Genomic DNA, 22,068 nt, shown 5'->3' on the forward strand with positions numbered 1-22,068 from the left:
GGTGCGAGAGGAGGGGCGGGAAGCGGGTCGGCCTCCCAGCTGCCTTCCCCGAGGGGCGGGATGACGGCGGGGCGGAGCGCGGCTCAGGCGGGGCGGGGCCGGAGGCGGGGCGGTGGGGCAAGGCCGAGGGGCAGAACGCGGCCTGGGCGGGGCCAGGAGGGGCGGGGCCAGGACGGGGCCAGGGCGGGGCGGGGTTCGTGTCGGCCCTGCTGAAGCGCCCACTTCCTCTGGCGCCGGCTGCCTGGCGGAAGTACGTCAGTTGTTATCCGCTCGGGGCGCCGCTGCCACCGCCGCCTCACGAGCCCAGGCGCCTCAGCCCGGGTCCGCGCCCCGCCCGCCCACCGGGCCTCCGCCCAGCCTTCGCCCGCCGCCAGCCGCCCGCCGCCAGTCGCGCATGGGGCGTGCCCCCGGGTCCGCGGCCGACGGCCGCTGAGCGCCGGCCGCCCCGCCGATGCGCGCGGCCTCCCGCGCCGAGGCGCCCAGGCCGCGCCGGGCCCGGGGCTGAGGCCACCCGCGCGGCATGTCTGGCCCGGCCCGCTGCCCGCCGCCGCCCACGGCCGGAGTCGGCGCGGTCCGCACCGAGCCCGGCGGTGCCGCGTAGCGCAGCGGCAGCGGAGCGGGAGCCCGACGGCGCGGCCGCAAGGTCACCGCGCGCCATGGAGGCCAAGGTCCGCCAGAGCCGGCGCTCGCGCGCGCAGCGGGACCGCGGCCGGCGCCGGGAGGCGGCCCGCGACGCCCGCGACCAGAGCGCGTCGTCGGGGGACGAACCCGAGCCCGGGCCCGGCAAGGAGAACACGGGCCTGCCCCGCGCGCCCCCGCCCCGCGCCGCCGCCGCGCGCCCCCCGCGCCGCCGCCGCCGCGAGTCCAGCTCGCAGGAGGAAGAGGTCATCGATGGCTTCGCCATCGCCAGCTTCAGCACGCTGGAGGCCTTGGAGGTAGGTGGTCCCCCCGCGAGCATGCTGCCGCGGGGTCGCGAGCGGGAAGCCCCTGGGGCATGGGCACACCCACCCCTTAGGGCTCCCCGGGCTGCGTGGGCCCCGCGCGCCCGGCAGGTTGCTCCTGGAGGACCCGGCAACGTGCATTGGGTGCAGGTGTGTTTGTGTCTTGAGGTGCTGGGGGGAAAAATCTCTAAATTACACTGTCCGAACTGGGGGCTGTCTGGCCACTCAGCCGGTCTTTTTTCAATTGTGTTTCTGTTGCCAAAATGTCACTTGATTCGGTTCAGGATGTGCTAGGGAGGTGGACACTGCTGGACTTGGTGGAGGCCGTGATAAAATGGATACATGGGGAATTCCTCCTGTTCCTCTCCTCCTCCTTGAGGTTTCTGTTTAGACGGGGAGAGGGAGGGCCATGTTTTATCCCCCTCTCTGCGACCGCTGTTTGCTGCGTGGTTAATAGTATGGCAAAAAAAAAGTTGTTTGTCTGGTTGAGGTATCATGGACAGTATTTGTTGAGCAAATGCTTCCCTTCTCGCCTGGAACCAAGAGAGTGGAGAAGGAAATGGATGCTGTCAGAGTTGGCAAGTGGACCGATTGGGCCTGGGTAGGAATGCCGCCTGGCTGCGGAGTCCCGTGAGCCCCAACCAGCCCGCCCCTGCACCCTCCAGGGGCCCCAGGAAGCACTTATTTTGGGGGACCAGCACCCGCTGGGTTTGGGGCCCCAGGGACCGCTCAGTTAACAGCTCCCCTTTTCCTGGGGGTTGGGGGCCAGTGGCCTAGGACTCACCAGTCACAGAGGCTGAGCTTTGGGGGAAGGGAAGTCCCCACAGTGCAGGTCTCTGCAGTGAGCCCCCTCCCAGGGGTGCCCCGGGTCCGTAGAGAGCCTCAGGGTCAGGTGCTGGCAGCCAGGGAGAGGTGGCCCAGGGACAGGTTTGCCCCTTCTTGTCTGGGCACATGGATGCACAGAGGTGGGGCACCTGTGTCAGGATCGTCTGTTGTGCACATCTGGGAGGCCTGAGATGCCTCCTGGGCCTAGGGGTCCTCAGCGAACGCGCTTTGGTGGGGTGTGGTGGCACGTGCCTTGGCTCCGTACTGGGCAGGGGAGGTCCCAGGGCTGAGTTTTCTGCCTTTGTACAAGCCAGGTCCTGCCCTGCGGCCTCTGAGGGGATACACCACCCACCTTCCAGAAGTGTACCCGCTCTGCCCCGTGGGGAAAAGACAAAACCCCTGCTGCGGCCTCCGAAGCCCTGCGTCCCATCAGCTGGCCTCTGCCACCTGACATCCTCTCACACCGGCATATCAGCCCCTTTGGGGTTTTGCCTCAGGGCCTCCGTACTTGCAGTTCCCTCTGCCTGGGTTGTTTGGCGCCTTCTTGTCTCAGACGCAAATGTCACTCTGAGAGGCCCTCTCCGGGCATGGCCTGAAGCAGCGTGCCTTTCCCCCCAGCTGTCCATCTCCCCGTCTTATTTCACAAACTTTCTCTGCTGTCAGTTAGCACTCTTTCCGAAGCTGTCTGCTCTGTTGTGATGCTCTCCCCGCCAGAACTTGTAGCTGAAAGAGAGCAGGCCCCATGTCTGTGTGTGTGTGTGTGTGTGTGTGTGTGTGTGTGTGTCCCCTGCGGGGTCCTAGTGCCCCATATGTGTTTGTGGAATGAACCAGTGAGAGGAGAAGCTGAGGTTCAGGAAAGCTGCGCCCAGGGTCACTCGGCGCACCTGTCGGGTCCACACGCCGCCCGCAGTGGCTCTGGCTGCGCCCCTTCTGCATCAGGGGCCGGAAGGTGCAGCCTCGGCTTTAGGGGACTTCTGCAGGCTCAGACCAGCCCGGCCGGGTCATAGTGAGACTGAGCTTGCGTTCTGCTTGGCGTTCACACAGCCGCACCACCCCAGGGCCACTCCGTGCCCCTTTCTCTGCCCTTCTGAGCCAGGGAGGAGCCTGCCTGCCTTGGAAAGTACGGGGCTTCTGGACGAGTCATAACTTCTCGACCAGCCCCGCTTGTTTGGCCTCATTTCTTGCTAAAGTGTAGTGGTTTTCCCCCAGAGTTCAGATAGTTGATAATGAGGCTGATAGTGACAGCTAGCACTCAGCAGATGAGTGTGCTCTACCAGGTGCTGTTCTGAGGCCTGCGTGTCCCCACGGCACAGATGGGGACATTGAGGCCCGGCACCGTGAGCGTTGAGGCCTCAGCCTGCCTGGCCTCAGAGCTCTGCCAAGCCCTTGGGGGTCCGTCTTGGCCTCCATGCGGACACAGGCTGCCACCCCTGGAGCATAACCTAATGTTGGATGTGGCCCTGCTCAGGAGGTGGGACCTGTGCGCGGTGCCAGTGTCCCTCAAGTTCTCCTTGCCTTTGTCCTGAGGATGCAGGCCCCAGTCTGGGCAGGGGGTCTCACACCTGAGCCCTGGTCCCCATCGGCTTTCTGAGTCTGCATCTATCTGTGTGGGGGCAGTGAGCAGGTAGCAGTGGGACAGCGGTCTTGTGGTTTGGGCAGGACTGGGGCTCTTTCTTCTGTTCTCACTGACCAGGGACATTTGGGACAGACTGATGGACAGCCCTTGCTGTCCCTCTGATTCCTGTGATGTCTCCACCTCCCAGTGTGTTGACCAGAGGTGATGGGAAGGCCCTTGGGGGCAGGCCAGAGCTGCACTGTGGTTCTCTCCCCAGGTCCTCTCAACCTTTCTTCCTTATGGCAGATCTGCCCTCCGACCGCAGGGCAGGTTGTGCGGGCCCCGAGGTCTCCCGGGAGTCGCCTCGCAGGCAGTCAGGACGTGCCGAGCAGACCTACTGTGCGCCTCCTGGGGCTTTCCCTCAGGGCCGCCAGCCCTTGCCCTCAGCTCCGTCTCTGCAGGTCTGGAGAGAAAGCATTTGCCGCTAGAACCACTCTTCTGGTTGGGCATCCATGTGATTCTTTGTTAACTTGCTTTTCGAACAGCAAAACACTTTTACGTGCTTCAAAAGTCAAGCTTTATGACAAGGTGTATTTTGAAAAAAGTCAGGTCCAAACTCAGCCTCCTTCAGTGACCACTCTCGCCAGCCCGAGGCCTTTCCAGAGCATGTTGTGCAGCTGTAACCACGCTTTCAGTCTTGTGTCTCCTTTTGTGCAGCAGGAAAAGGTTATTTACCACATCTGTACACATGTCTGGGAGGTGTGTACCCGGGAATAGAGATGGAAAGGAAGAGACCCCACATTTTAGCTGTGGTCGCAGGTGACTGCCTTCCTCTAATTCTGTTTCCTACACGCTGACCAACACGTGTTACTCTTATGAGCACAGAGCACACCCCGAGGCTGCACGTGAGCTGCTGCACGTGGAGTCGTGCCTGGGGAGCCCTGCCCCTGCTGCACTCCACGCGGGGGGCTGCCCAGGGGCTTGCTGTGCATTTCCCCTAAAAATAACGGCGCTCTTCCAGCTTGGGAGGCAAGCCTCACGCCCGCTGAGCGGTGGGATCAGGTCTGGACCTGGCCCTGTGGGGGGTCGGGGAGTCGGTGAGGGGTGCTGAGACGCCCCCTACCCCCGACTACATCAGGAGGCTCAATGGTGGTGGTCTGTCTGCGCGCCGGGTTCAGCGGCCCACAGGGGCGGAGAGCACGTGGTCTGTGCTGGCTCTGGGTGCTCAGGGAGCTGGGGTGTAGTCCCCACGGCCCATGGATGGAAGCCCATGCTGTTGGTTTGCCTGCGGGGCCACGTGTCCAGCCCAGCCCTCTGACGGGGAAGCAGGGCTGAGACCACGCAGATGATTGGGCTCTGTGAGGAGAGCCAGCAGCCGGAGAAGCCTTCAGCTTGCAGAGCGTCTGAGCCTCCAGGCCAGAGCACCTCCTCCAGGCTGCCTTCTAGTCTTCAGATGGGGAAACTGAGGCTGGGCGGGGGGACAAGTCCTCGCCCAGGATCTGCCCGCCACAGTCCCAGTCCGCAGATGGGAAGAGGCAGAGGGTGGTCCTGCGTGACATCGAAGGGGCAGCCTTTTCCTGCACTGCAGGAGCAACGTTGTGGCCCAGGCCGGCTGTCCCACCTCTAGGGAAGGGCTGTCCCTTCTGAGCACCGCGGGGATCGACGCCAGACTGCAGAGCCCGAGGCTGCACCAGGCTGGGAGGGCTCAGCTGCGTCCTCCGCGTCACCACGTATCCATCGCGGGCAGTAGGATCACAGAGCGAACACTCAGAGGTGACACCCAGCGTGGAGGCAGCCACAGTCCTGACGGACGTTCAGCTCGTTACCCTCGCCTGCCCCTGAGCACAGGTGAGGGTCTTGAGCCCCATGCAGGGGGCCAGGGCCATCTCCTGCGCTCCGGCACGCTGGCCCACTCCCCTGCTCCCATGGCTGGGGCTTGCACACACAGCACTTGTGGCCCCTGGGCCTTGGTTTCCCTGTGTGTCCCACCCACGCTGTGAAGGCCGGTGGGGGGCTGACGACAGGAAAGGTGGTGGACGTCCGGCTCCCCACCGCCACCCTCTCCTGGGCCTTGGTTTCCCTGTGTGTCCCACCCACGCTGTGAAGGCTGGCGGGGGGCTGACGACAGGAAAGGTGGTGGACGTCCGTCTCCGCACTGCCACCCTCTCCTGGGCGCCTGGAGGCTGTGCTGCGCCTGGGGCAGAGCGTCGTGGGCCCCCGCGGCCTGCAGCCTCCCCTTCCCACAAGCTGAGTTTGCCCCGGTGGTGTGGCCCGGGGGCAGCTGCACCCCGCTTTCCCTTTGCCCCACCCTGGCTTCTGGGCAGTGTGCGCATGTCTGCGCTGCGGAGGGCTGGGGGCCCGGGTATGCGTGTCAGGCGGGCAGAGTCGGCCTTCTGTAGGAGGGATGCTGGCGCTTGGAAACCACCCCTACCGTGGGCGTGGGGTCACTGTGAGCTGGGGGCCGCCAGAGTGACAGCAGTGGCACGCAGTGAGACACCCGCTGGGGGACACCACCGTCCTGGCCTTGACCCGTCTGGTTCACGTGCTCTGCGCAGAGCCCTGGGAGCGGGGAGCCATGGTCACGGGGGCCCTGTGCAGATGGGGAGAGTGAAGCATTGGCCTGGCCTCTGCCACTCACCTGGGGCAGGGCCCAGGTGCCTGCTGTGGTCTTGCTGCCCAGGTCTTGCTGCCCAGGCCGTGCTGCCCGCCTGCCTGCCGGCCCGCACTCCTCTGCCGAGAGCCCCTTTCTGCCTCCTTGGTGACTGGCGTACCTGCTGGCCCTGGTGCCCCTGAGGATGTGTCCCCAGGTGCAGCCTCGTGAGGCCCCTGGGCAGCCGGCCCGCCTCCCAGTCAGAGGCTTTCAGCACCGTGGGTTGCGTAGCTGAGCCGTGGCCCCCCTCATCCAGCCCTGGCAGCCTCCCTCTCCTGGACGGCTGCTCGGGACGGTCTCTCGTCGCTCTCGCTCCTTGCGGCCCAGGCAGCGGTGGCCCCAAGGTAGGCGAAGGCAGGCCCGCATGAGGCTGCCGGGCCTCTGGCAGCAACCGCTGGCCACCAGGGAGGGCTCTGACCCGTCCTTCTCTCCTGACTCACTAAGCATCGATAAGCAGTGGCCGTGCCCGTGCTGGCTGCGGGCTTGGCTCCAGGCAGATAGGTGACTAGACTCGCCGGAGGCTGGGGGGAGGTCACGGGCTGTCATGACAGCGTCCGCCGTGCAGGCCAGGCGGCTGCTGGGCAGGAGCCGGCACGGGTGGGGCTCTCAGGTGGAGACGCCTGGGGAAGGTGGGTGAGGCGCTAGTCGGCTGGGGTGAGGGTGGGGATGTGGGTGGTCACTGGGGTCACCTGAGGCGCTTTCTCCCTCGGGAGCTGGAATCTGAAACCTGCATGGAGTCAAGTGCTTTGGGGACTTGGGGCAGATGTATTTGGCTCCAGTTGGGTGTGGAGAACCTTCCAGTGCCCTGGTTTCCCACAGTAGTCCTGGAAGGAAAACACACTGCGCTACTCCCTTCATTCAGCTCACCAGGACTCTGTGTGAGTGTGGCGGGCGAGCTGATGGGATCCTGGTGCGCGCGGAATGTATGTGAGGGCAGGGACTGCCGGGTCACAGCCTGGCCTGGGGAAGCGTCTCAGTGGCCCCGGCTCTGCTCCTTCCTTGGAGCAGCCACCTGGGGCGGTCGCTGCCCTCTGGACGCCGCACGGAGCAGCACACGCTGACCGGCCGCAGGTGCCTGCAGGTCCCAGACAAGGGAGGGTTCTCTGGTGGGAGCTTAGCGTCAGCCGGTGACTGTGGTGAGCAGAGCCGCCATCTGCGCGAGGCACACGTGTGGCCCTGGCAGGGGGCCGCCACTCACACACCACTGCCAGGAAGGAGTGGGAGGCCCGAGTCCGGCCCGTCTGTGGTGATGCCGAGAGCCACGGAAACAGGAGCGACGGCCTCCGGGGCCTCGGCTCACTTCATCCTCCTAGCAGCCCTTGCAGTGGGTGCTTGCTGTTCCATTGTATAGACGAGAAAACTGAGGCATGGGGGTTAAGTCACTTTTTGAGTCTACAGGGCTGGCAAGTGGCAGCGCGGGATGGGAGCCAGGCACAGGGCGTGGGTCTGTGCTGCTCCTTGGGGGCTGGGGGTGGAGGCCATGTGACCAGAGAGCGGCAGGGCTCCCACCTGTCCAGCCTGGGCTTCACCTTTCTGGCCTAGGGCTGCGTGTCTGGCCACCCTGCCTTTCCTGTCCTTGGGAGGGAGGGGCCTCGCAGTTTCACGCTGAGTCAAGAGTTGACCCTGTGAGGATCAGGTTCCTGGTGGGTCCTCCAGACCAGCTTCCATGGGAGCTCCAGCCCTGCGTGGCCATCAGCCACGTCCTGAATCCTCTCCCCTGGCCCTGTCCCACTGGTTGCCCCCAGTCTGACATATTGTGCCACCTCGGGTGCCTGGCAGCTGCCACCCTCCCTGCAAATACTCTGCAGCCTTGGGTGGGGTGTTCTTGTGGCCCCAGGGCTCCCGTCTCTGTACGAGCCAATCCCCACAGGGACCGTGGGTCTGCCATGACCCCATCACTCAGCTGACCTCACACACCACAGCTGTCCCTTCTGCCCCCCAGCCCTGGACCCACATGCTGGTCCTCAGACCCTGGCAGGCCCCTAGCCGATGCTTTTCCCACGTGCTGCCTGGCCTGCCCTCAGCCCTGGCTCCGCCTGCGGCCCAGTGAGGATTTGTCAGACAGGAATGCTCATAGACTCGTCTGGATACAGCCAGGGGCCCCTGGCTCCAGAGATCACATCTCTGCCTGGCCCAGATCCCCTAGGGGTCCCTGTCTGTCATCTGCGGAATGAACCCACGTTCCCCTCGAGGCCTGGCCCTACCCATCTCCTCACCTCGGTCCCTGCACCCAGGAACTTCTGCCTTGGGGCCTTTGCCCAGCTCTCGCCGTCACCCAGGAGCAAGTTGAGGATGCTTCTTCCGAGGCCCTCCCAGCCAGCTGAGGTGGCCAGTGAAGCTAGTGAGTGTCTCCCTCTCCTCACGTGTGGCCCCTGCCAGCCCTGTGCCTGCTCCGGGTCTCAGTTTCCTCGTCTAGGGAGTGACAAGGTGGAAGTACCTGCCGCGTGGTCCTGCGCCCTCCCCGTCTCCTCTTCGAGGCCCTTCTCTGAGCTTGTTTCTCTTTGTGCCCCCCCCGAACGGAAGGCAGGCACGAGATGCTTCAGCAGCAGCGGCCCCGGCCCCCACAGCTTCCCCTGCCGGGCCAAGACAGTGTGGGATGCGCTGTCTTGGCGTGGAGGAGCTGGCGGTCATGCCGAGAGGGGCCTGGACAGACTGACCTCGCAATGTCACTGTCAGGACGGTGTCTGTGACCGTAAATCCCAGTCGAGTGCGGGGCAGAGGGTGGCCCAGGCCGTCGGCCAGGGTCGCGGTGGGGGACCCACACGTGGACGTGGTCTTGGGTGGCGGCTCAAGCGGACCCACAGGGCGCAGACCTGGGCAGGCGGCCGCCTTCTTCCACCAGGCATCGTCTGGCTTGTCTTCAGCAATGGGGTGGGTCTGTGTTTTGTTTCCAGGTGACTTCTCTGTCCCGGCACACTGCGGGGGCTCACTGGATATGTGAAGGGGTGGGTACAGGGCCTGGGAAGGGCCTCCCTCCCGGAGGGGCTCCCCACTCACGTGCAGGGGGCTGGCGCTCGGAAAGCACTCCAGATGCCGTGGTCGTCCTGCTGGAGGCCCGGCTCCTGACTCCCGGCTCCCTGACCACCTGCCATCCAGCCATGCCGGCCTCACCAGGTGTTCAGCGGGCCAGCGGGAAACGGACCCAGAGGGACCAGGATGCAACGAGGCAGGTGCTGGAAGCTTCCGGAGCAGCTGAGATGTCAGTGAGGCCTTCAGGAAATGGTCCTCAAGGGCCAGGTGACTCAGGCAACATGACTTGCCTGGAGGGTTGGCACACTGGGCGTGGGGTTGAGGAGAAGACGGGCAGCGGTGCCTGTGTGGTGTGAATGTGACTTAGGCGGTGGACGGGTCAGGGAGGACAGTTCTGTCCCAGCAGCATAGCTGGAGGTGGTGACTGGACCTGGTCCCCACGCCAGGGTTGGGACAGCCGGGACAGCTCCCAGTTCAGCATTCAAGCCCTGAGAGAGGTCAGCGGCAGGTGCTGGAGGTGTCCCCGGCCTTCCTGCACCTGGAGCAGGGCCCGGGGTGGGGGTCAGGCCAGGCAAAGGGACCTTCTCACCCCTCCATCCTGGCCCTGAGCCCACTGTGTGGGCAGGGAGGGGCTCTGGTGAAGGCTGTCTAAATGAAGGAAGATGCTGTCGTCATGGTTCACGGGGCCTCCTCAGTGTCTCTAGGACTTCCCTGATTTTGGCACTGGAGTCCCACGTCGTCACCAGAGCCTCCTTAGTCCCAGGCAGGCGTGGAGAGTTGGTCACTTGGGGGTGTCAGGCACCAGTTGCTGGTGGGTGGTGCAGAAGCTGCCTCCTATCTGGCCAGGGGGAAGGGGAGGGGGTTCCCGCTTGGGGAGAGACCCTGCGCTAAGCCACCTGCTCCCCCGACCACAGGAAAGGAGCACCTGCAGTTGAGTCTCTGAGGAGTGGGGAAGGCGGGGCGGGGCCTGGGGGCTGCGGTTTTACCCTGTGTGGGGTAGGGGGAGTTGGAGGCAAAACTTGGCGGGTGAGAGGGAGTGAGCCACGTGGGTGCCAGGGCAGAGGGAGCAGCTGCGCCAAGGCCCTGGGGCAGACGCGCTCTGAAGGGCATCCAGGTCGGGGGATGACAGCCTGCCCGGTGAGCCATGGCTGAGACTCTGAAGGTAGAGTGGGTGGGGCCGCACTCAGACTGGACGTGGGTGGGATGTGGCGTGAGCTCCTGGAACCATGGAGAGCAGGTGCCTGAACCACGAGTCGGGAGGGCTGCTGGGGCCCTCAGGTCCAAAGGTTCTGGGAGAAGGCAACCTCCGCCACCCACAGCCTCCTGGCCCCTTACGGGGATGGGTCTCCAGGCCTGGCCCTGTCCTAGGGTGACATGGACATCCCACAAAGCCTTCCTCTGGGAAGTGGAGGGACAGGTGGGGTGGGGGGCAGTGGTGAGGGCCCAGGTGGGCCATCTGCCTTCTCACCCCCGGCGGCGAGAGTTGCCCAAGTTTGGTGACGAGGGGTGAGTTCTATGGGCTGGGGCCCAAGTACTGGGGAGCAGACCCCAGCGTGGTTCACACAGTAGAGGGGCCCCCGCCTGGCCAGAGGGGTGTGGCCGCGCCTTTGCCTACAGGGTCTGGGGGCCTGAAAGGGCCTGATCCAGGTGGGAGCAGGCAGCCTCAGCCCCCCGGTGAGGGAAATCATTCCAAGTCTGTGTTTACTAGTTGTAATTGCTTTTATCTCTCCGCGGTCGGTTTACAGAAGCGAGTTAGAAATTGTATCGGTGCTGCATAGTCATCCTGTTTAGGGGGGTTAACAGGTGGTCACGTAAAATCGCTGCAGGAAGATCTAGTCTGATTTCACAGCAACGTGCCCACCCCCGCCCCCGTGGTCCGGGAGGGTCAGAGGGCCTGGCTACTGCGGGGGGCTTCGCTTCAGGGCCACTGCCTCAAGTCAGTGGGGGCCCGCAGTGTGGCTCAGAAGCGTGGCTGTGTGTGAAACCCCCGCACGCCTCAGCCTCGCTCCTCCCTGCAGGCCTGGGCACAGCTGCCGCGCCAGACTACAGATGAGGAAACTGAGGCCAGTGAGGGCAGAACTCTGGCACTGCGTGTGCCCAAGCATGGCTGAGCCTTCAAAACGGGCCCAGATACACCCCCGTGGGGCTGGTGTCACAGGCCCTCGAGGGCAGCCCCAGCCTCGGGCACCAAGCTCAGGCCTGGCTCGCGCTCACTAGCAGTGCGGTACAGAACAGAAGCCCAGGGAGCTCTGCGGTCGTTCTCATGGCAGTGGCTTGGGGTAGGGGCAGCTGCATCTGGACGCTGGTAAGCCCTGCTCCAGAGAAATCCTGCTGAGGTGGCGATTTTCCTTCCAGGAGAGGAAACTGGCAGGGCCCTTGGCTTAGAGTTCATGCTCTCGAACCTTCAAGCGGGAAACACTATGGGCCTCGCTTGGAGCCGGGACGTGTGCAGCACGAGGCCTCCTGCCTGCGGCAGCCAGGAGAGAGCCGGTGGTCCTGCCGTCCCCTCCGTCTGCACAAGGCCCACGCCTGGTGCACCTCAGCCCGGCCAAGGCAGGTGGCTTTCCTGCTCCCCCCATTCTTCCAGATGCAGGAGGTCCCGCCCTGGTCCCCACCTGCCACTGTGGGCTGTGGCCAGGATGGAGCTGGACTGAGTCCAGGCCAGGGGAGAGGCACTGGTGTTTCAAAGATTCTGACAATCTAGTTGTTTTTAATGAAAAACAACAGAATGCCAAAAACAGGTTTACAGAAGATGTGACGAGTTAGAACAGTCTGTGGTTGACAGACGCATCCTTTTTACCACATGAACGATGCGGTGGCCAGATGTGTCTGGAGAGATGACCTAGAATTTTCCTGAGGCCCTTCCAGAACCTGTGGAGGGACCAAGGTGGGTCCCGGAGCGCGGCAGGGGCGGGTCTGTCTGAGGTGCTCACCACGTGAGTCAGCACCACGCTTGCTTCGCTGCACGTCTGCCCTTCCCTGTCCTTCTTTGTTCACAAATGCTTGTTAGAAAGACAGGTCCCAGGTGTCCCCCTGGGGCAGGCTGCCCCTGTAGATTCATGGGTAGTAGTGGACTCGTTCTCTGTGTTTGCTCGGACGCGCCACAGGCAGCCCTGTTCTGTTGCAGGGCTCAGACATGAGAGCTCAGAGGTCATCCCCCGGGCTAGAAGCAGTCTTTGTGACTTCAGCCAAGTAGGTCAGAAGTGGCCTCGGGTGGCCCTAGAAAGACCCTGAGGCGGGTCCTTGCTCCCTTCCTGCCCTGTAAAGGCGAGGCTCACCCCGCAGTAATGCGGGACGTGCGCATCCCAGGACCAGGTCGCACGGGGACAGGATGGTTAGTTACTCTTTCCGGAAGGAGGTGGCCCATGGGGAGGTCGGGGGAGATAACTTGCCACTTTCTGTGGCGATGAGAAGGTCAAGGTGGCCCACGGTGGGGGGGCTCCGAGGTGTGGGAGTCGAGAGGCCCGTTGTCAGGGCAGGCTTGGGCCCGGGGCCTGACCAGAGCGGCTGCAGCCCAGAGACTCGCGTCCTGCCCGGGGCCCCAGGGTCTCCAGGGTCCCGGGTGTGCAGGGCGGGGTTGCCTCAAAGCCCCACCTCCCCACGCCCGCGGGGCCCCTCAGGTGGCGCCTGCCCGTGCCAGCCTGGCCCCAGACGGGAGGCTGTGTGGATGGGGCTGCATTTCCACCGCAGACTGAGTGTGGCAGGCGTCCCCTGCATGCGGGCGGGCCTCGTCCTGTCTGCTGAAGGCCTGTGTGGAACCAGGAGGCCCGCCCTGCTCCGAGGAAGAGGGGGCTCCTCCTGTCTGACGGGGGCCTTTCCTCCACCTTCAGACTGGAAGTACTCCCGCGGCCCTCTGGGGTCACGAGGCCGCCCGCAGCGGGTCGCCTGCACGGTCGTGCCGCCGCCTTCTAATCGAGCTTCGCCTGCGCCCGCACGCTGTGGGCCTGTTTCTCTGAGGGCCCTGACTCATGCACCCCTTACAGCGTGGTGCCTGGGGACTTGCCCTGTGTCTCCGTGGGGCCTCTGACCGCAGCCTGCTGGGCCCACCCTCTGCACCACGATGGGGCTGGGTGGAGGTGGGCACCCACGGGTGGGCAGTGAGGCTCTAAGGTAACGGCCCTGCAGACTGGCGCCCCGTGGTCAGGAGGTGACATCCAGGGTGGACAGGTAGGGACTCTGGGGGCCTCGCTGCTCTCCGGGGCCTGTGTGGGAGCAGCCTGTTAGCAGTGAGACCCTTGTGGGCTGGGTGACCAGGAATATCTCTGGACCTCTCTGGGCCTTGGCCTCTGTCTATAAGGGGGCTGACATTCATGCGTCACGGGCACACCAGGAGTCAATACGTATTAAGTACTTTGCGTGTGGAAAGCGAGCCACCTTCACCAGTGCTTCCTCGTCACCGGAGGGACAGCCTCAGCGTTCTTCGCCAGGGAAGCCTGTGGCCATATCCTGGGCCAGCTGCTGACCAGTAGAACCTCCCTCCTGGCATCACCGTCCTGAGGAGACGGGCACCAGAGGGGGAGCATGGAACTCCTCATCACTTCAGGGACTTTGCACTGGCTGCTCCCTGAGGGAGGCTCCCTGGGCTCTGACCAGGGGTCGCCCCCAAGCCTCCTGAAGTGGCTCCTTCCTTTCCGCTTCCCTGCCTGTGGGTGTCGTGCCAACTCGCCTGTCGGGCCAGCTCCCTCCTGATCTGGTCCCAGATGCCTGGAGCCAGACTAGCCGAGTCGGCGCTCACTGCCAGTTTAATGAGCTGGCCTGTGAGCAGGGCCGGTGCTGGGAAGCCCTGGGGTCAGCAGGGGCTCTGTCGGCAGGGCATGAGGGAGAGTGACCCCCTCGGGCTAAGATGAGCTGGTGCCCTTGGGGTTCTGGCAGTGGCCACGGAAGTGCAGATGACCTGTGGGTGTCCCTGGGGTCTGATAGCCCAGAGTGTGAGCATGGGGAAGGGTCAATCCTGCATCCAGGACGTTGGGGTCCCACCTGCTGCTCAGGCAGAAGCCTGTGGAACTTTGGGCAGATCCATGTGTGGTGGGAGTGCTTCTGCGTGGAAGGGTGTCTGACCTCACAGATGCACCAGGACGAGCGTCCTGCCTGCGGCCTCACGGTTCAGCTGACCTTTAGGAGCCCCCAACCCCACTGGCACACCATCCCTCTCTCTCTTCCTGGTTGATGCTGAGTCAGCCCCTGAGTTGACACTGGGGACAGGGCAGGGATGCAGGGCGTGCAGGACGGTGAGTACGCCAGCCCTTGGTGTGGGGTCAGAGGTCAAGGGGTGCCACATGCCCCCTCTTGAGAGGCTGTGGATGGCCCTTCCCTCCCCAGATCCTGCTTGAGCCGCAGGTCTGTGTGCCCATGCATTTGGGCCTGGGAGACGAGGGGGATCTGCTGCCGCCGCCTTGTGCAGACACGACTGTGTGCAGCCGCCGAGGGGGGTGGTCAGTCAGCCTGCGATTGGACATGGCTGCTCCCAGGCCAGGCCACGGGCCACACCAGGCGGGGCAGCTGGGGGGCTTCCGTGCCTGGAGGGACAGCTCCAGTCTGGCTGACCTCATTGGCACTCCTCTCGAATTCTGGGAATTGTGGCCCCCCTTCACTGGACGGGAGGAGGGACGTGGGGAGTCGTCTTGAGGTAGCTGCTGGCTCCAGGTCAGAGGAGTCCACGCGGCAAGCACAGCACATCCCTTTCCCTGCCGCCAGTCCAGGGGACCACAGCAGGCTGGGACATTGGTCCTTCCTGCCACCTGCTTAAGTGGCTTAGGGACGTTTCCTGGGGGGCCGTGAGGGTGTCACCTGGGATAAGTCACCATTGCCCTCATTCAGGCTTTCCTCTTCCCCTCCTTCGTGGGCAGATACTTTCGGAACCTTCTGGGTCCCTTGTTGGCATTTCCTTAGCTCTCTCTTTAGCAGCCCAGTGGCGCTGGCGCTGCCCCTGGTTCCCCCATGGACCCAAGCAAGAGGCCAGTGGGTGCACCTTCCCTCTTCACCACCAGTGAATGCCAGGCATCTCTGGGCACATTGGCAGAGCTGCGGGTGGTGGTGGGTCCAGGCCCCCTTTGCACAGTAGGAGCTGTGCAGGCAGTGCAGAGGCCCAGCCGCCCGTGGGGATGGGAGACCATGCTGCCGTTGCCGGCATCGTTTTAGCACGTGCTTATTAGACACCCACTGTGTGTCAGGCCCGGCTCCAGGCACTGGGCACAGCTGTGAACAAGGCAGGCCCAGCTCCCTGCTCCAGGGGTGACGTCTGGGGTCGCTGCAGCTCTGCACACCTGGCTGACGTGGAGACTGCTTTCCCAAGACGGGCTCCCATTGGGTCAGGATGCCAGTTGGGCATCCTCGAGTTGGGCTGATAAACCCACGGGTGGCTCAGGACCAGGGGACGGGGCAGCTGGAGTTGCAGCATCTCTGCCTGCAGCCAGCTACTGCGGTGATGGCCCTCAGCCCAGGGCTCGCCCCGGTCTCAGACCAGGAATCCAGAGGGTGCCAGGATGGGCCATGCCTCCTGAAGGCCAGCCCAGCCACCAGTCTCAGCAGCTGCTTCCTTCTGAGCTTGGGTGAGGCCTCACACTGGGCCAAGGATCAGGGCCCCACGTTGCTGGCTGGGCTCCTCGGGAAACTCACCCCAGTCACCCTCCCCAAACCCCCAGTCCTGACAGGCCCACCCACGCTCATCAGACCCGTCTGCCGCCTACCCATTCACCCATCTCCCTTCATTCCCCTTCATGTGGCCCTCCCAGGATGGGAGGCTCCTTCCCGAGGTGTGGCAGCCTGACAGCCCACTGCAGGGGGGTGGCGGGGAGTGGCACCTCCAGGTAGGTGCTGTCACATGCCCAGGGCCCCACCTTCGGCACAACGTGGTCTCTGATGGTGTCACTGGTGGGATAACACTTGGAATCGTGTCACTGCCGATTAACTGGCTTTGTCCTTCCTCACCCCACAGAAGGACATGGCCCTGAAGCCACACGAGCGGAAGGAGAAGTGGGAACGTCGCCTTGTCAAGAAGCCCCGTGAATCAGAAAACTGCCCGACTGCAGAGCCTGGTGAGAACGGGCGGCCCCTGGAGGCAGGCAGCTCCGAGCAGGACCTGGAGCCCACCTGTGACCGAGGGGAGAAGAAGGCCCCGCTGCAGCCCACCAAGCAGGTGAGCGCTGGGCCCTCCCACTCCGAATCAAGGGCTCCCGGGCGGCCGGGGGGCCACGGCAGCACCTGGACACCACCCGTCGGCATCTGGGCCTGCCTGGCAACGCGCTCCATTGTTGTCGGGGGTGGGGTTAGGGGCATACGTGGATTGGGGCCGGGGGCAGCCGCCTGCCGGAAGTCTGAGGGTGCTGAGTGGAGGCAGGGGACACCCCGGGTGGGGGGTGGGGGTCACAGCCAGAGAAAGGCAAACCAGGCCAGGAACCCAGGAACTGGGGGCAGGGGGTGCTTGGCTCAGGCGGAACTGGAGGGTGCACCCGCTGATAGGCTGGCCCCGTTTCCCCATTGCGTCTGTCAGGCTCCGCCGACTATGGGGTGTCCAGCGTGTCTGTAACGCGTGGGGACCAGGCTCATTGCTGGGTGCTCTCCATGTGCTAAACTTATGCGAAACGCAGTGGGTCTGCGAGACAGGGAGGGAGTCACATCAGTTGTGGTTGGTGGACCAGGTGCAAGGAGCAGCCCTGCTGGGAGGGGCCATCCTTGCTGTCACCCAGAGCCCAGCTGGCATGGGGCAGGGAGACTGGGGCCAGGGGCTTTCTCCCAGGGTACAGGGTTCTGTCCTAGGTGTCGGCTCAGCACTACAGCTGTTTTCCTCTCCAGGGACTCACTGGTTTGCGCCTTCTTTTCAGAGAGGGGTTCTTCTTGGTGTTTCACACTCCACTTTCAACTCCCTTGGGGATTGGAATGCTGGTGAGGGGGCAGCATGTCTCAGGGGCCTGGGCTGGATGGGGGGTCTACAGGCACACCTGCCCAGGTGGACACGTGCTCTTTCTTCCATGCAGGTGTGCTCCCCAGAAGGGGGGCCGCTCCCAGCCAACCACTGGGACCAGAACGGCCCGGCCCAGCGCCAGCAGCAGCTCCAGCCCAGCCAGCCCCAGGGGTCACTCCCAGCCCCGTGTCAGCGCTGCCAGCCCCGTCGGGCTCTCCCGGACCCTGGGCAGCCCTTCCAGCCCCAGCGGCCACTCCCGGGTCAGCGCAGCTGGCCCCAGCGGTCACTTCTGGGCCCAAGACAGCCCAGCCAGCCCCGGCGGTCACTTCTGGGTCCAGGTCAGCCCTGCCGGCCCCAGCAGCTGCTTCCAGCCCCAGATCAGCCCTGCCGGCCCCAGCGGTCACTCCCGGCTCAGCCCCGCCAGCCGCGTTGGGCACTCCTAGCCCCCAGGCAGCGCTGCCGGCGCCTGCGCTCCCTCCTGGCCCCGTGGCAGCGCTGCCGGCCCCTGCGGTCCCTCCTGGCCCCGTGTCACCTCTGTCGACCCCTGCGGTCCATCCTGGCCCCGTGGCACCGCTGCCGGCCCCTGCGGTCTGTCCTGGCCCCGTGCCACCTCTGTCGGTCCCTGCTGGCCCTCTGGCACCGCTGCTGGCCCACGCGGTCGTGGATGGGCCCGTGTCTCCGTGGCCAGCCCAGCAGGGCATCCTCAGGACAGCGGTGCCGGCCCCCACAGTCACTCCTCGTGCTGCGCCCACGTCGCCGGCCCGCCAGCTCACTCTCGGGCCAGTGCTGCTGCCCCCGGCGGCTGTCCCCAGCCCCATGCCAGCCCCGAAGGTCCCTCCTGGGCCAGCCCAGCCGCCCCCGGCGGTCCCTCCTGGGCCTCAGTCAGCCCCAGCAATTAGTCGAAACCCCAGAGCAGCCTGGCCCCCCCAAGCCTTCACTGCTGGGCCCTGGACAGCCATGCCGACAAAAGCGGCCACTCATGGACCCAGAACAGCCTCACCCGCCCAAGCGGCCACTCTTGGGCCCAGAACAGCCGTGCCGACGAAAGCGGCCACTTCTGGGCCCGAAACAGCCCTGCCAGCCCCTGCGGTCACTTCTGGGTCCGAGCCAGCCCTGCCAGCCCCAGCCGTTACTCCCTATACCTGAGCGCCCGTCACTCCTGGGCCGGCCAGCCCCGCCCCGCCGGCCTCTCCTGGGGCCCCCGAGCCAGCCACGGCAGTCCCTGCTGGACCTGGTCCGGGCCCATCAGCCCCAGCTCTCCCTCCTGGCCCCAGGCCAACCCTGCCGGCCCCTGAGGTCACGACGGACTCGATCCTCCACCCCTGCAGTGGCCCGCCAGGCCCCATCTGTGAGCCCTGGAGCCTGACACCCGTTTTCCCAGACCACCCCAGGTGTGGCTGTGCTGGGCCGGGCCAAGGCCCCCTCAGCCTGTGGCCCGAGATGTGTTGTCAGACTGGCCGGAGGCCTTCTCCGGACAGGCCGGGCCGTGTGCGGCTGGAGGCTGAGGCCCAGCAGAGACGGGAGCCCCTGCAGGGCCACCACCGAGCCGAGGCCCCCCACGCCGGGAAGAGAGGAGAGGACCACAGCGCCTTCCCACCTCCCGCCAGGCTGGCCCCCGCCGTGCCCGCTGCTCTGTGACGCGCACGCGCCCGGGAGAGGGCACACAGCCACCCCCAAGGCTCAGGCCTGTGGGCTGGGGGGTCCTTTAGCAGCTCTCTCTGCCTCTAAGGTGCCCACATGTCCTTGGATGTTGGACTTCCACGCCCGGGTGTGCTGCCCAGCCAGCGTGTGAGCCTGCGTGCGCATATACACGGCGCGTGTCTGCCTGTGCGTGGAGTGTGTGCGCGTGTGATTTTGGGGGGCGTGCCAGCTGTAGGCCTTGCCCTCCTTGGGCCCCACCCCATCTGGCCAGTGTGCATTCCCGTCCCCCACCAGGCAGAATGTGGGCACAACCAGAGCCAGGCCTGAGGTCCTGCTGCTTCCCTCTGCAAAGGGTGATGTTTGCCCAGCTCTAGAGTCCTGTGACTGTGGAGAGGGGACGCGAGGGATGCTCAGGGCTGTCTGTGGTTGAGTAGCAATTACTGGTGAGACAAGAGGCTCCCCCTCAGGACTCTTCTTCCACCCGTGACTGAGCACTGAAGCCGGGGGCAGTCTCCTGTCCACCCCCCCAGCTTTGGACCAAGAAAGCCTGCAGGGCCTGAGGCCATTCCCAGAATGTCCCCTCCCAGCATCCCACTCGTCCCCTACAGCTTTCCGGCTCCGGGCCCCCTAGGACGTCCCCGGTCAGGACAGACCTCACACTACAAACCTTTCTCTGCTTCCCCCCACTCCCACCCGACCCGCACCTGCGCTCAAGGGCCACCACCCCTTGCCCCTGACCTCTGGCTCAGGGCAGCCCCGCACTAGTGCTCCTGGAGTCCTGGGCACAAGGTGGGAGAGCAGCGTCGGCCACCAGGGGTGCCCTGGCCAGGCTCCCACGCAGTGCTCTGTGCGCCCAGTCTCACCCGGCTGTGACAGCCACCTCTAATAGCGACCCGGTTCATGGAGGCCACGGAGGTGCCCCCCGGTTTCCAGACCCGAGCCTTCCTCCCTGCTTGGTCATGAGGACCCTGGCCCTCGGGGGGTCCTGACACCCAGAGCAGAGCCTACAGATACCTGGTCTCCCTCCCAGAAACATGGGGCTTATTTTTCTGATTAAAGAAAATAAAAAGTGCTGTGCCATTATTTTTATAACAGCATCAGTGTTTGTAATTTAACGAAGTATGTGTCGTACTGGAAGTGCTTTACTCTGACAAGTGGTTTTCTGCACATCTGGACTTGCCTGTCGTTCATTCCATTCCGGCTGAGCTGCAGGAGAGCAGCCAGGGGAGGGGGTGCCTGGCCTGGACCTGGCTCACTGCGTCACGTGGTGTGGGCTTGGGGGGACTCAGCTCGCCATAATCACCCTCCAGGCCTCCCTGGCAGCCTCCTTGATGGATCAGCTCCACCTGTCCTGTTTCGGAGCCCCGGCTCTGGAAGGGGTCTTTTTCTAGATGCCACTGAAGGCGCTTCTGAGGTCTTGTTGTTGACCCTTCACGTTCATTCCCACTGTTCCCTGTCGTCATGCAGTGAGGGTGGCAAGGCTTCAGGCCACCCCCTCCCTCCCAGTGCCCTGAACTCCCAACCCAAGGGGCAGCGTGAGCATCTCTGCACCGCCCACGCCCCCGGCCCCGTGCTCTTGTCTGGGCGTGGCACAGGCAGGCCAGGACTGGATGGGTGCAGCTGCTGCCTTTATAGGCCTTTCTGCTCTGGGCATGTTGGCTGCAGTGCTTGGGTGCCACTTAATGGGGGAGACAGGACTGTCGGGGGCACCATCTCTGATGGCAGAAGGGGGGTGGGGAAGAGGGCTGAGCCCACAGGGACACCACGGCTGGGGCCGCCCTCCTTCTTCCCCTCCGGAAGGGCCCCGACTGTGGGGGAGCTCCGAGGTGACTGGGGTGGGGCTGTTCCCTGTGTGATCGCTGCTGAGGAAGGGGCTTGGCTTCTGCCTGAACCTGCAGGGGCCCTCTAACCCCTACGGGGCTCCGCATGGCTGCAGCTGGCCTCAGGTTCAAAGTGCTGGGACCTTGAGGGACGTGCACTTTGGCGAGGCACCCGCTGGCCACGGAGGGGACTGGGCTGCGTGTGTCGTGTCCTGGGGGACCCGTGTTGCCATGAGAAAATATAGGTCCAGTGTGGCCAGATCTTTGTTTCCGCGAACAACTGGAAACCTGGGTTTTTCTGTGGATTCAGTGAGTTTTGAAACTTTGGTGGCTAATTCTAATTTGATGACTCACCTTTTTGGCCAAAGGACACAGCTGTGTGGGCTCTGCGTGGCCTGGTGGCAGAGGTTGGGGCCCTGGCAACTGACCTGGCCCCGAGGCCAGGGGTGTGGGGTGTGGCCCACCCCGTCATAGGGAGAGTAGGGCAGCCCAGCCTGGTGGGTGGGGCTGGAGTGAGTCTTTGGGGGTGTCGTGGGGCTTTGGGGGAGGCCCCATGCTGCCCCAGGGAGCCCTCGGACGGAGACCAGAGCCTGGGCACAGTGCTCTACTGGGACCTCTCCTCCGGCCCTGCAGCCCACCTCCCCTTCTGCAGACTGGGCTGTGGGGAGGGGACAGGCACCTTCTGGGCAGGAGCCCCTGACTTGGTGCCTGGTCCCTGTTAAACCTGTGATGGGCAAGGGCAGTGGTGGTTGTGATTTGCTGCCAGGTTGAAGAGGGAGGGGTGACCAGGTGGTCCGTCCAAAAGCGGCCAGAGATGGAGCGTACTGTGCAGGTGCTTACTAAGGAGACCCCTTGGGATCCAGCCAGTGGGTGGCAGGGCAGCCCCGGGAGGTGAGCGTGGGCGACCCCTGATGAGTCCCTGGCCCTCAAAGAGGACCACACGCCACTTCCAGCGTCCACCTGGGACGCCCAGTCCCGGCTGGCAGTTTCCTGGGGAGGATTGCTTGTCTGCTGCCGTGCGCAGGCCTTCCCCGTGTGCGTGTGCACGCACCTCTTCTGAGCACAGAGGTGCTCCACACGTGAACGCCTGGTCACTCCCAACAAGATCTACTCCATCACGTGGCAGACACTCTGGGGAGGACAGGCCCCTGGACCGGCCGCTCCCCGCACGAGGACGTCGTCAGCACCTAAGGCGCCGACACTGAGGATGCGTCCCGACTGAAGCAGATCACCTGCGCCCCGTGAAGCCTCTGTCCCTGCAGACACGGAATGTGACTCAGTCCCCCAGTATGTTAGGAGAGGCAAGCGTGTGTCTGGTGTGCACAGACGTCTGGCTGGCCCGCCTCCCCCCAGCCAGGGGCTGCATTGACCGCAAGACACCCCTAGCAACTTGTCAGAGCGGGGGTGGTGGTGTCTAAGGAAGATGGTGTCCATGTCCAGCCACCTGCCCTTGCCTGGGGGGCTTGGCAAGAAACCTATCCCAGGGGTGGGACTGGGGAGGTTGAGACTGAGGGGTGCACCGCCCAAACCCCTGGGGGGGTCCCAGGGGCCTTGTCAAAGGCAGGTCCTGACCCTGCAGGTGACGCTTGGAACAGCACACTCTTTGATAGGACTGTAATAGGAGCCACATTACAAGTATGAAGAGAAGAGACAAAATTAATCCTAATATATTTTAGATCCATGTACCGTCAGCTCTGTGTATCCGCGGACGCAGGGGGCTGACTGGGCTACGTCATTTTATATGAGGGACCTGAGCAACCGTGGAT

The 22,068-nt window shown here is 64.5% G+C and overlaps 1 protein-coding gene across 7 annotated transcripts in view; it reads left to right on the plus strand.

Annotated features, from left to right (window-relative positions):
- The first annotated feature begins 272 nt into the window (after nucleotides 1-272).
- Nucleotides 273-22,068, plus strand: part of FBRSL1 (fibrosin like 1) — an 86,920-nt gene continuing 65,124 nt past the window's right edge. For 6 of the 7 annotated variants that reach the window (XM_079942633.1, XM_079942634.1, XM_079942636.1 and 3 more), the window contains exons 1-2: nucleotides 273-935; nucleotides 15,876-16,076. In XM_079942633.1, the coding sequence (XP_079798759.1) occupies nucleotides 657-935; nucleotides 15,876-16,076 (480 nt within the window). In that variant the 5' untranslated portion in view covers nucleotides 273-656. Of the gene's footprint in view, nucleotides 936-15,875; nucleotides 16,077-16,914; nucleotides 19,626-22,068 lie in introns of those variants that run through there. The other variant, XM_079942638.1, reaches the window with a different exon arrangement.

This window comes from Stenella coeruleoalba, assembly GCF_951394435.1.
Source record: "Stenella coeruleoalba genome assembly, chromosome: 14".
Taxonomy (NCBI): Eukaryota; Metazoa; Chordata; class Mammalia; order Artiodactyla; family Delphinidae; genus Stenella; species Stenella coeruleoalba.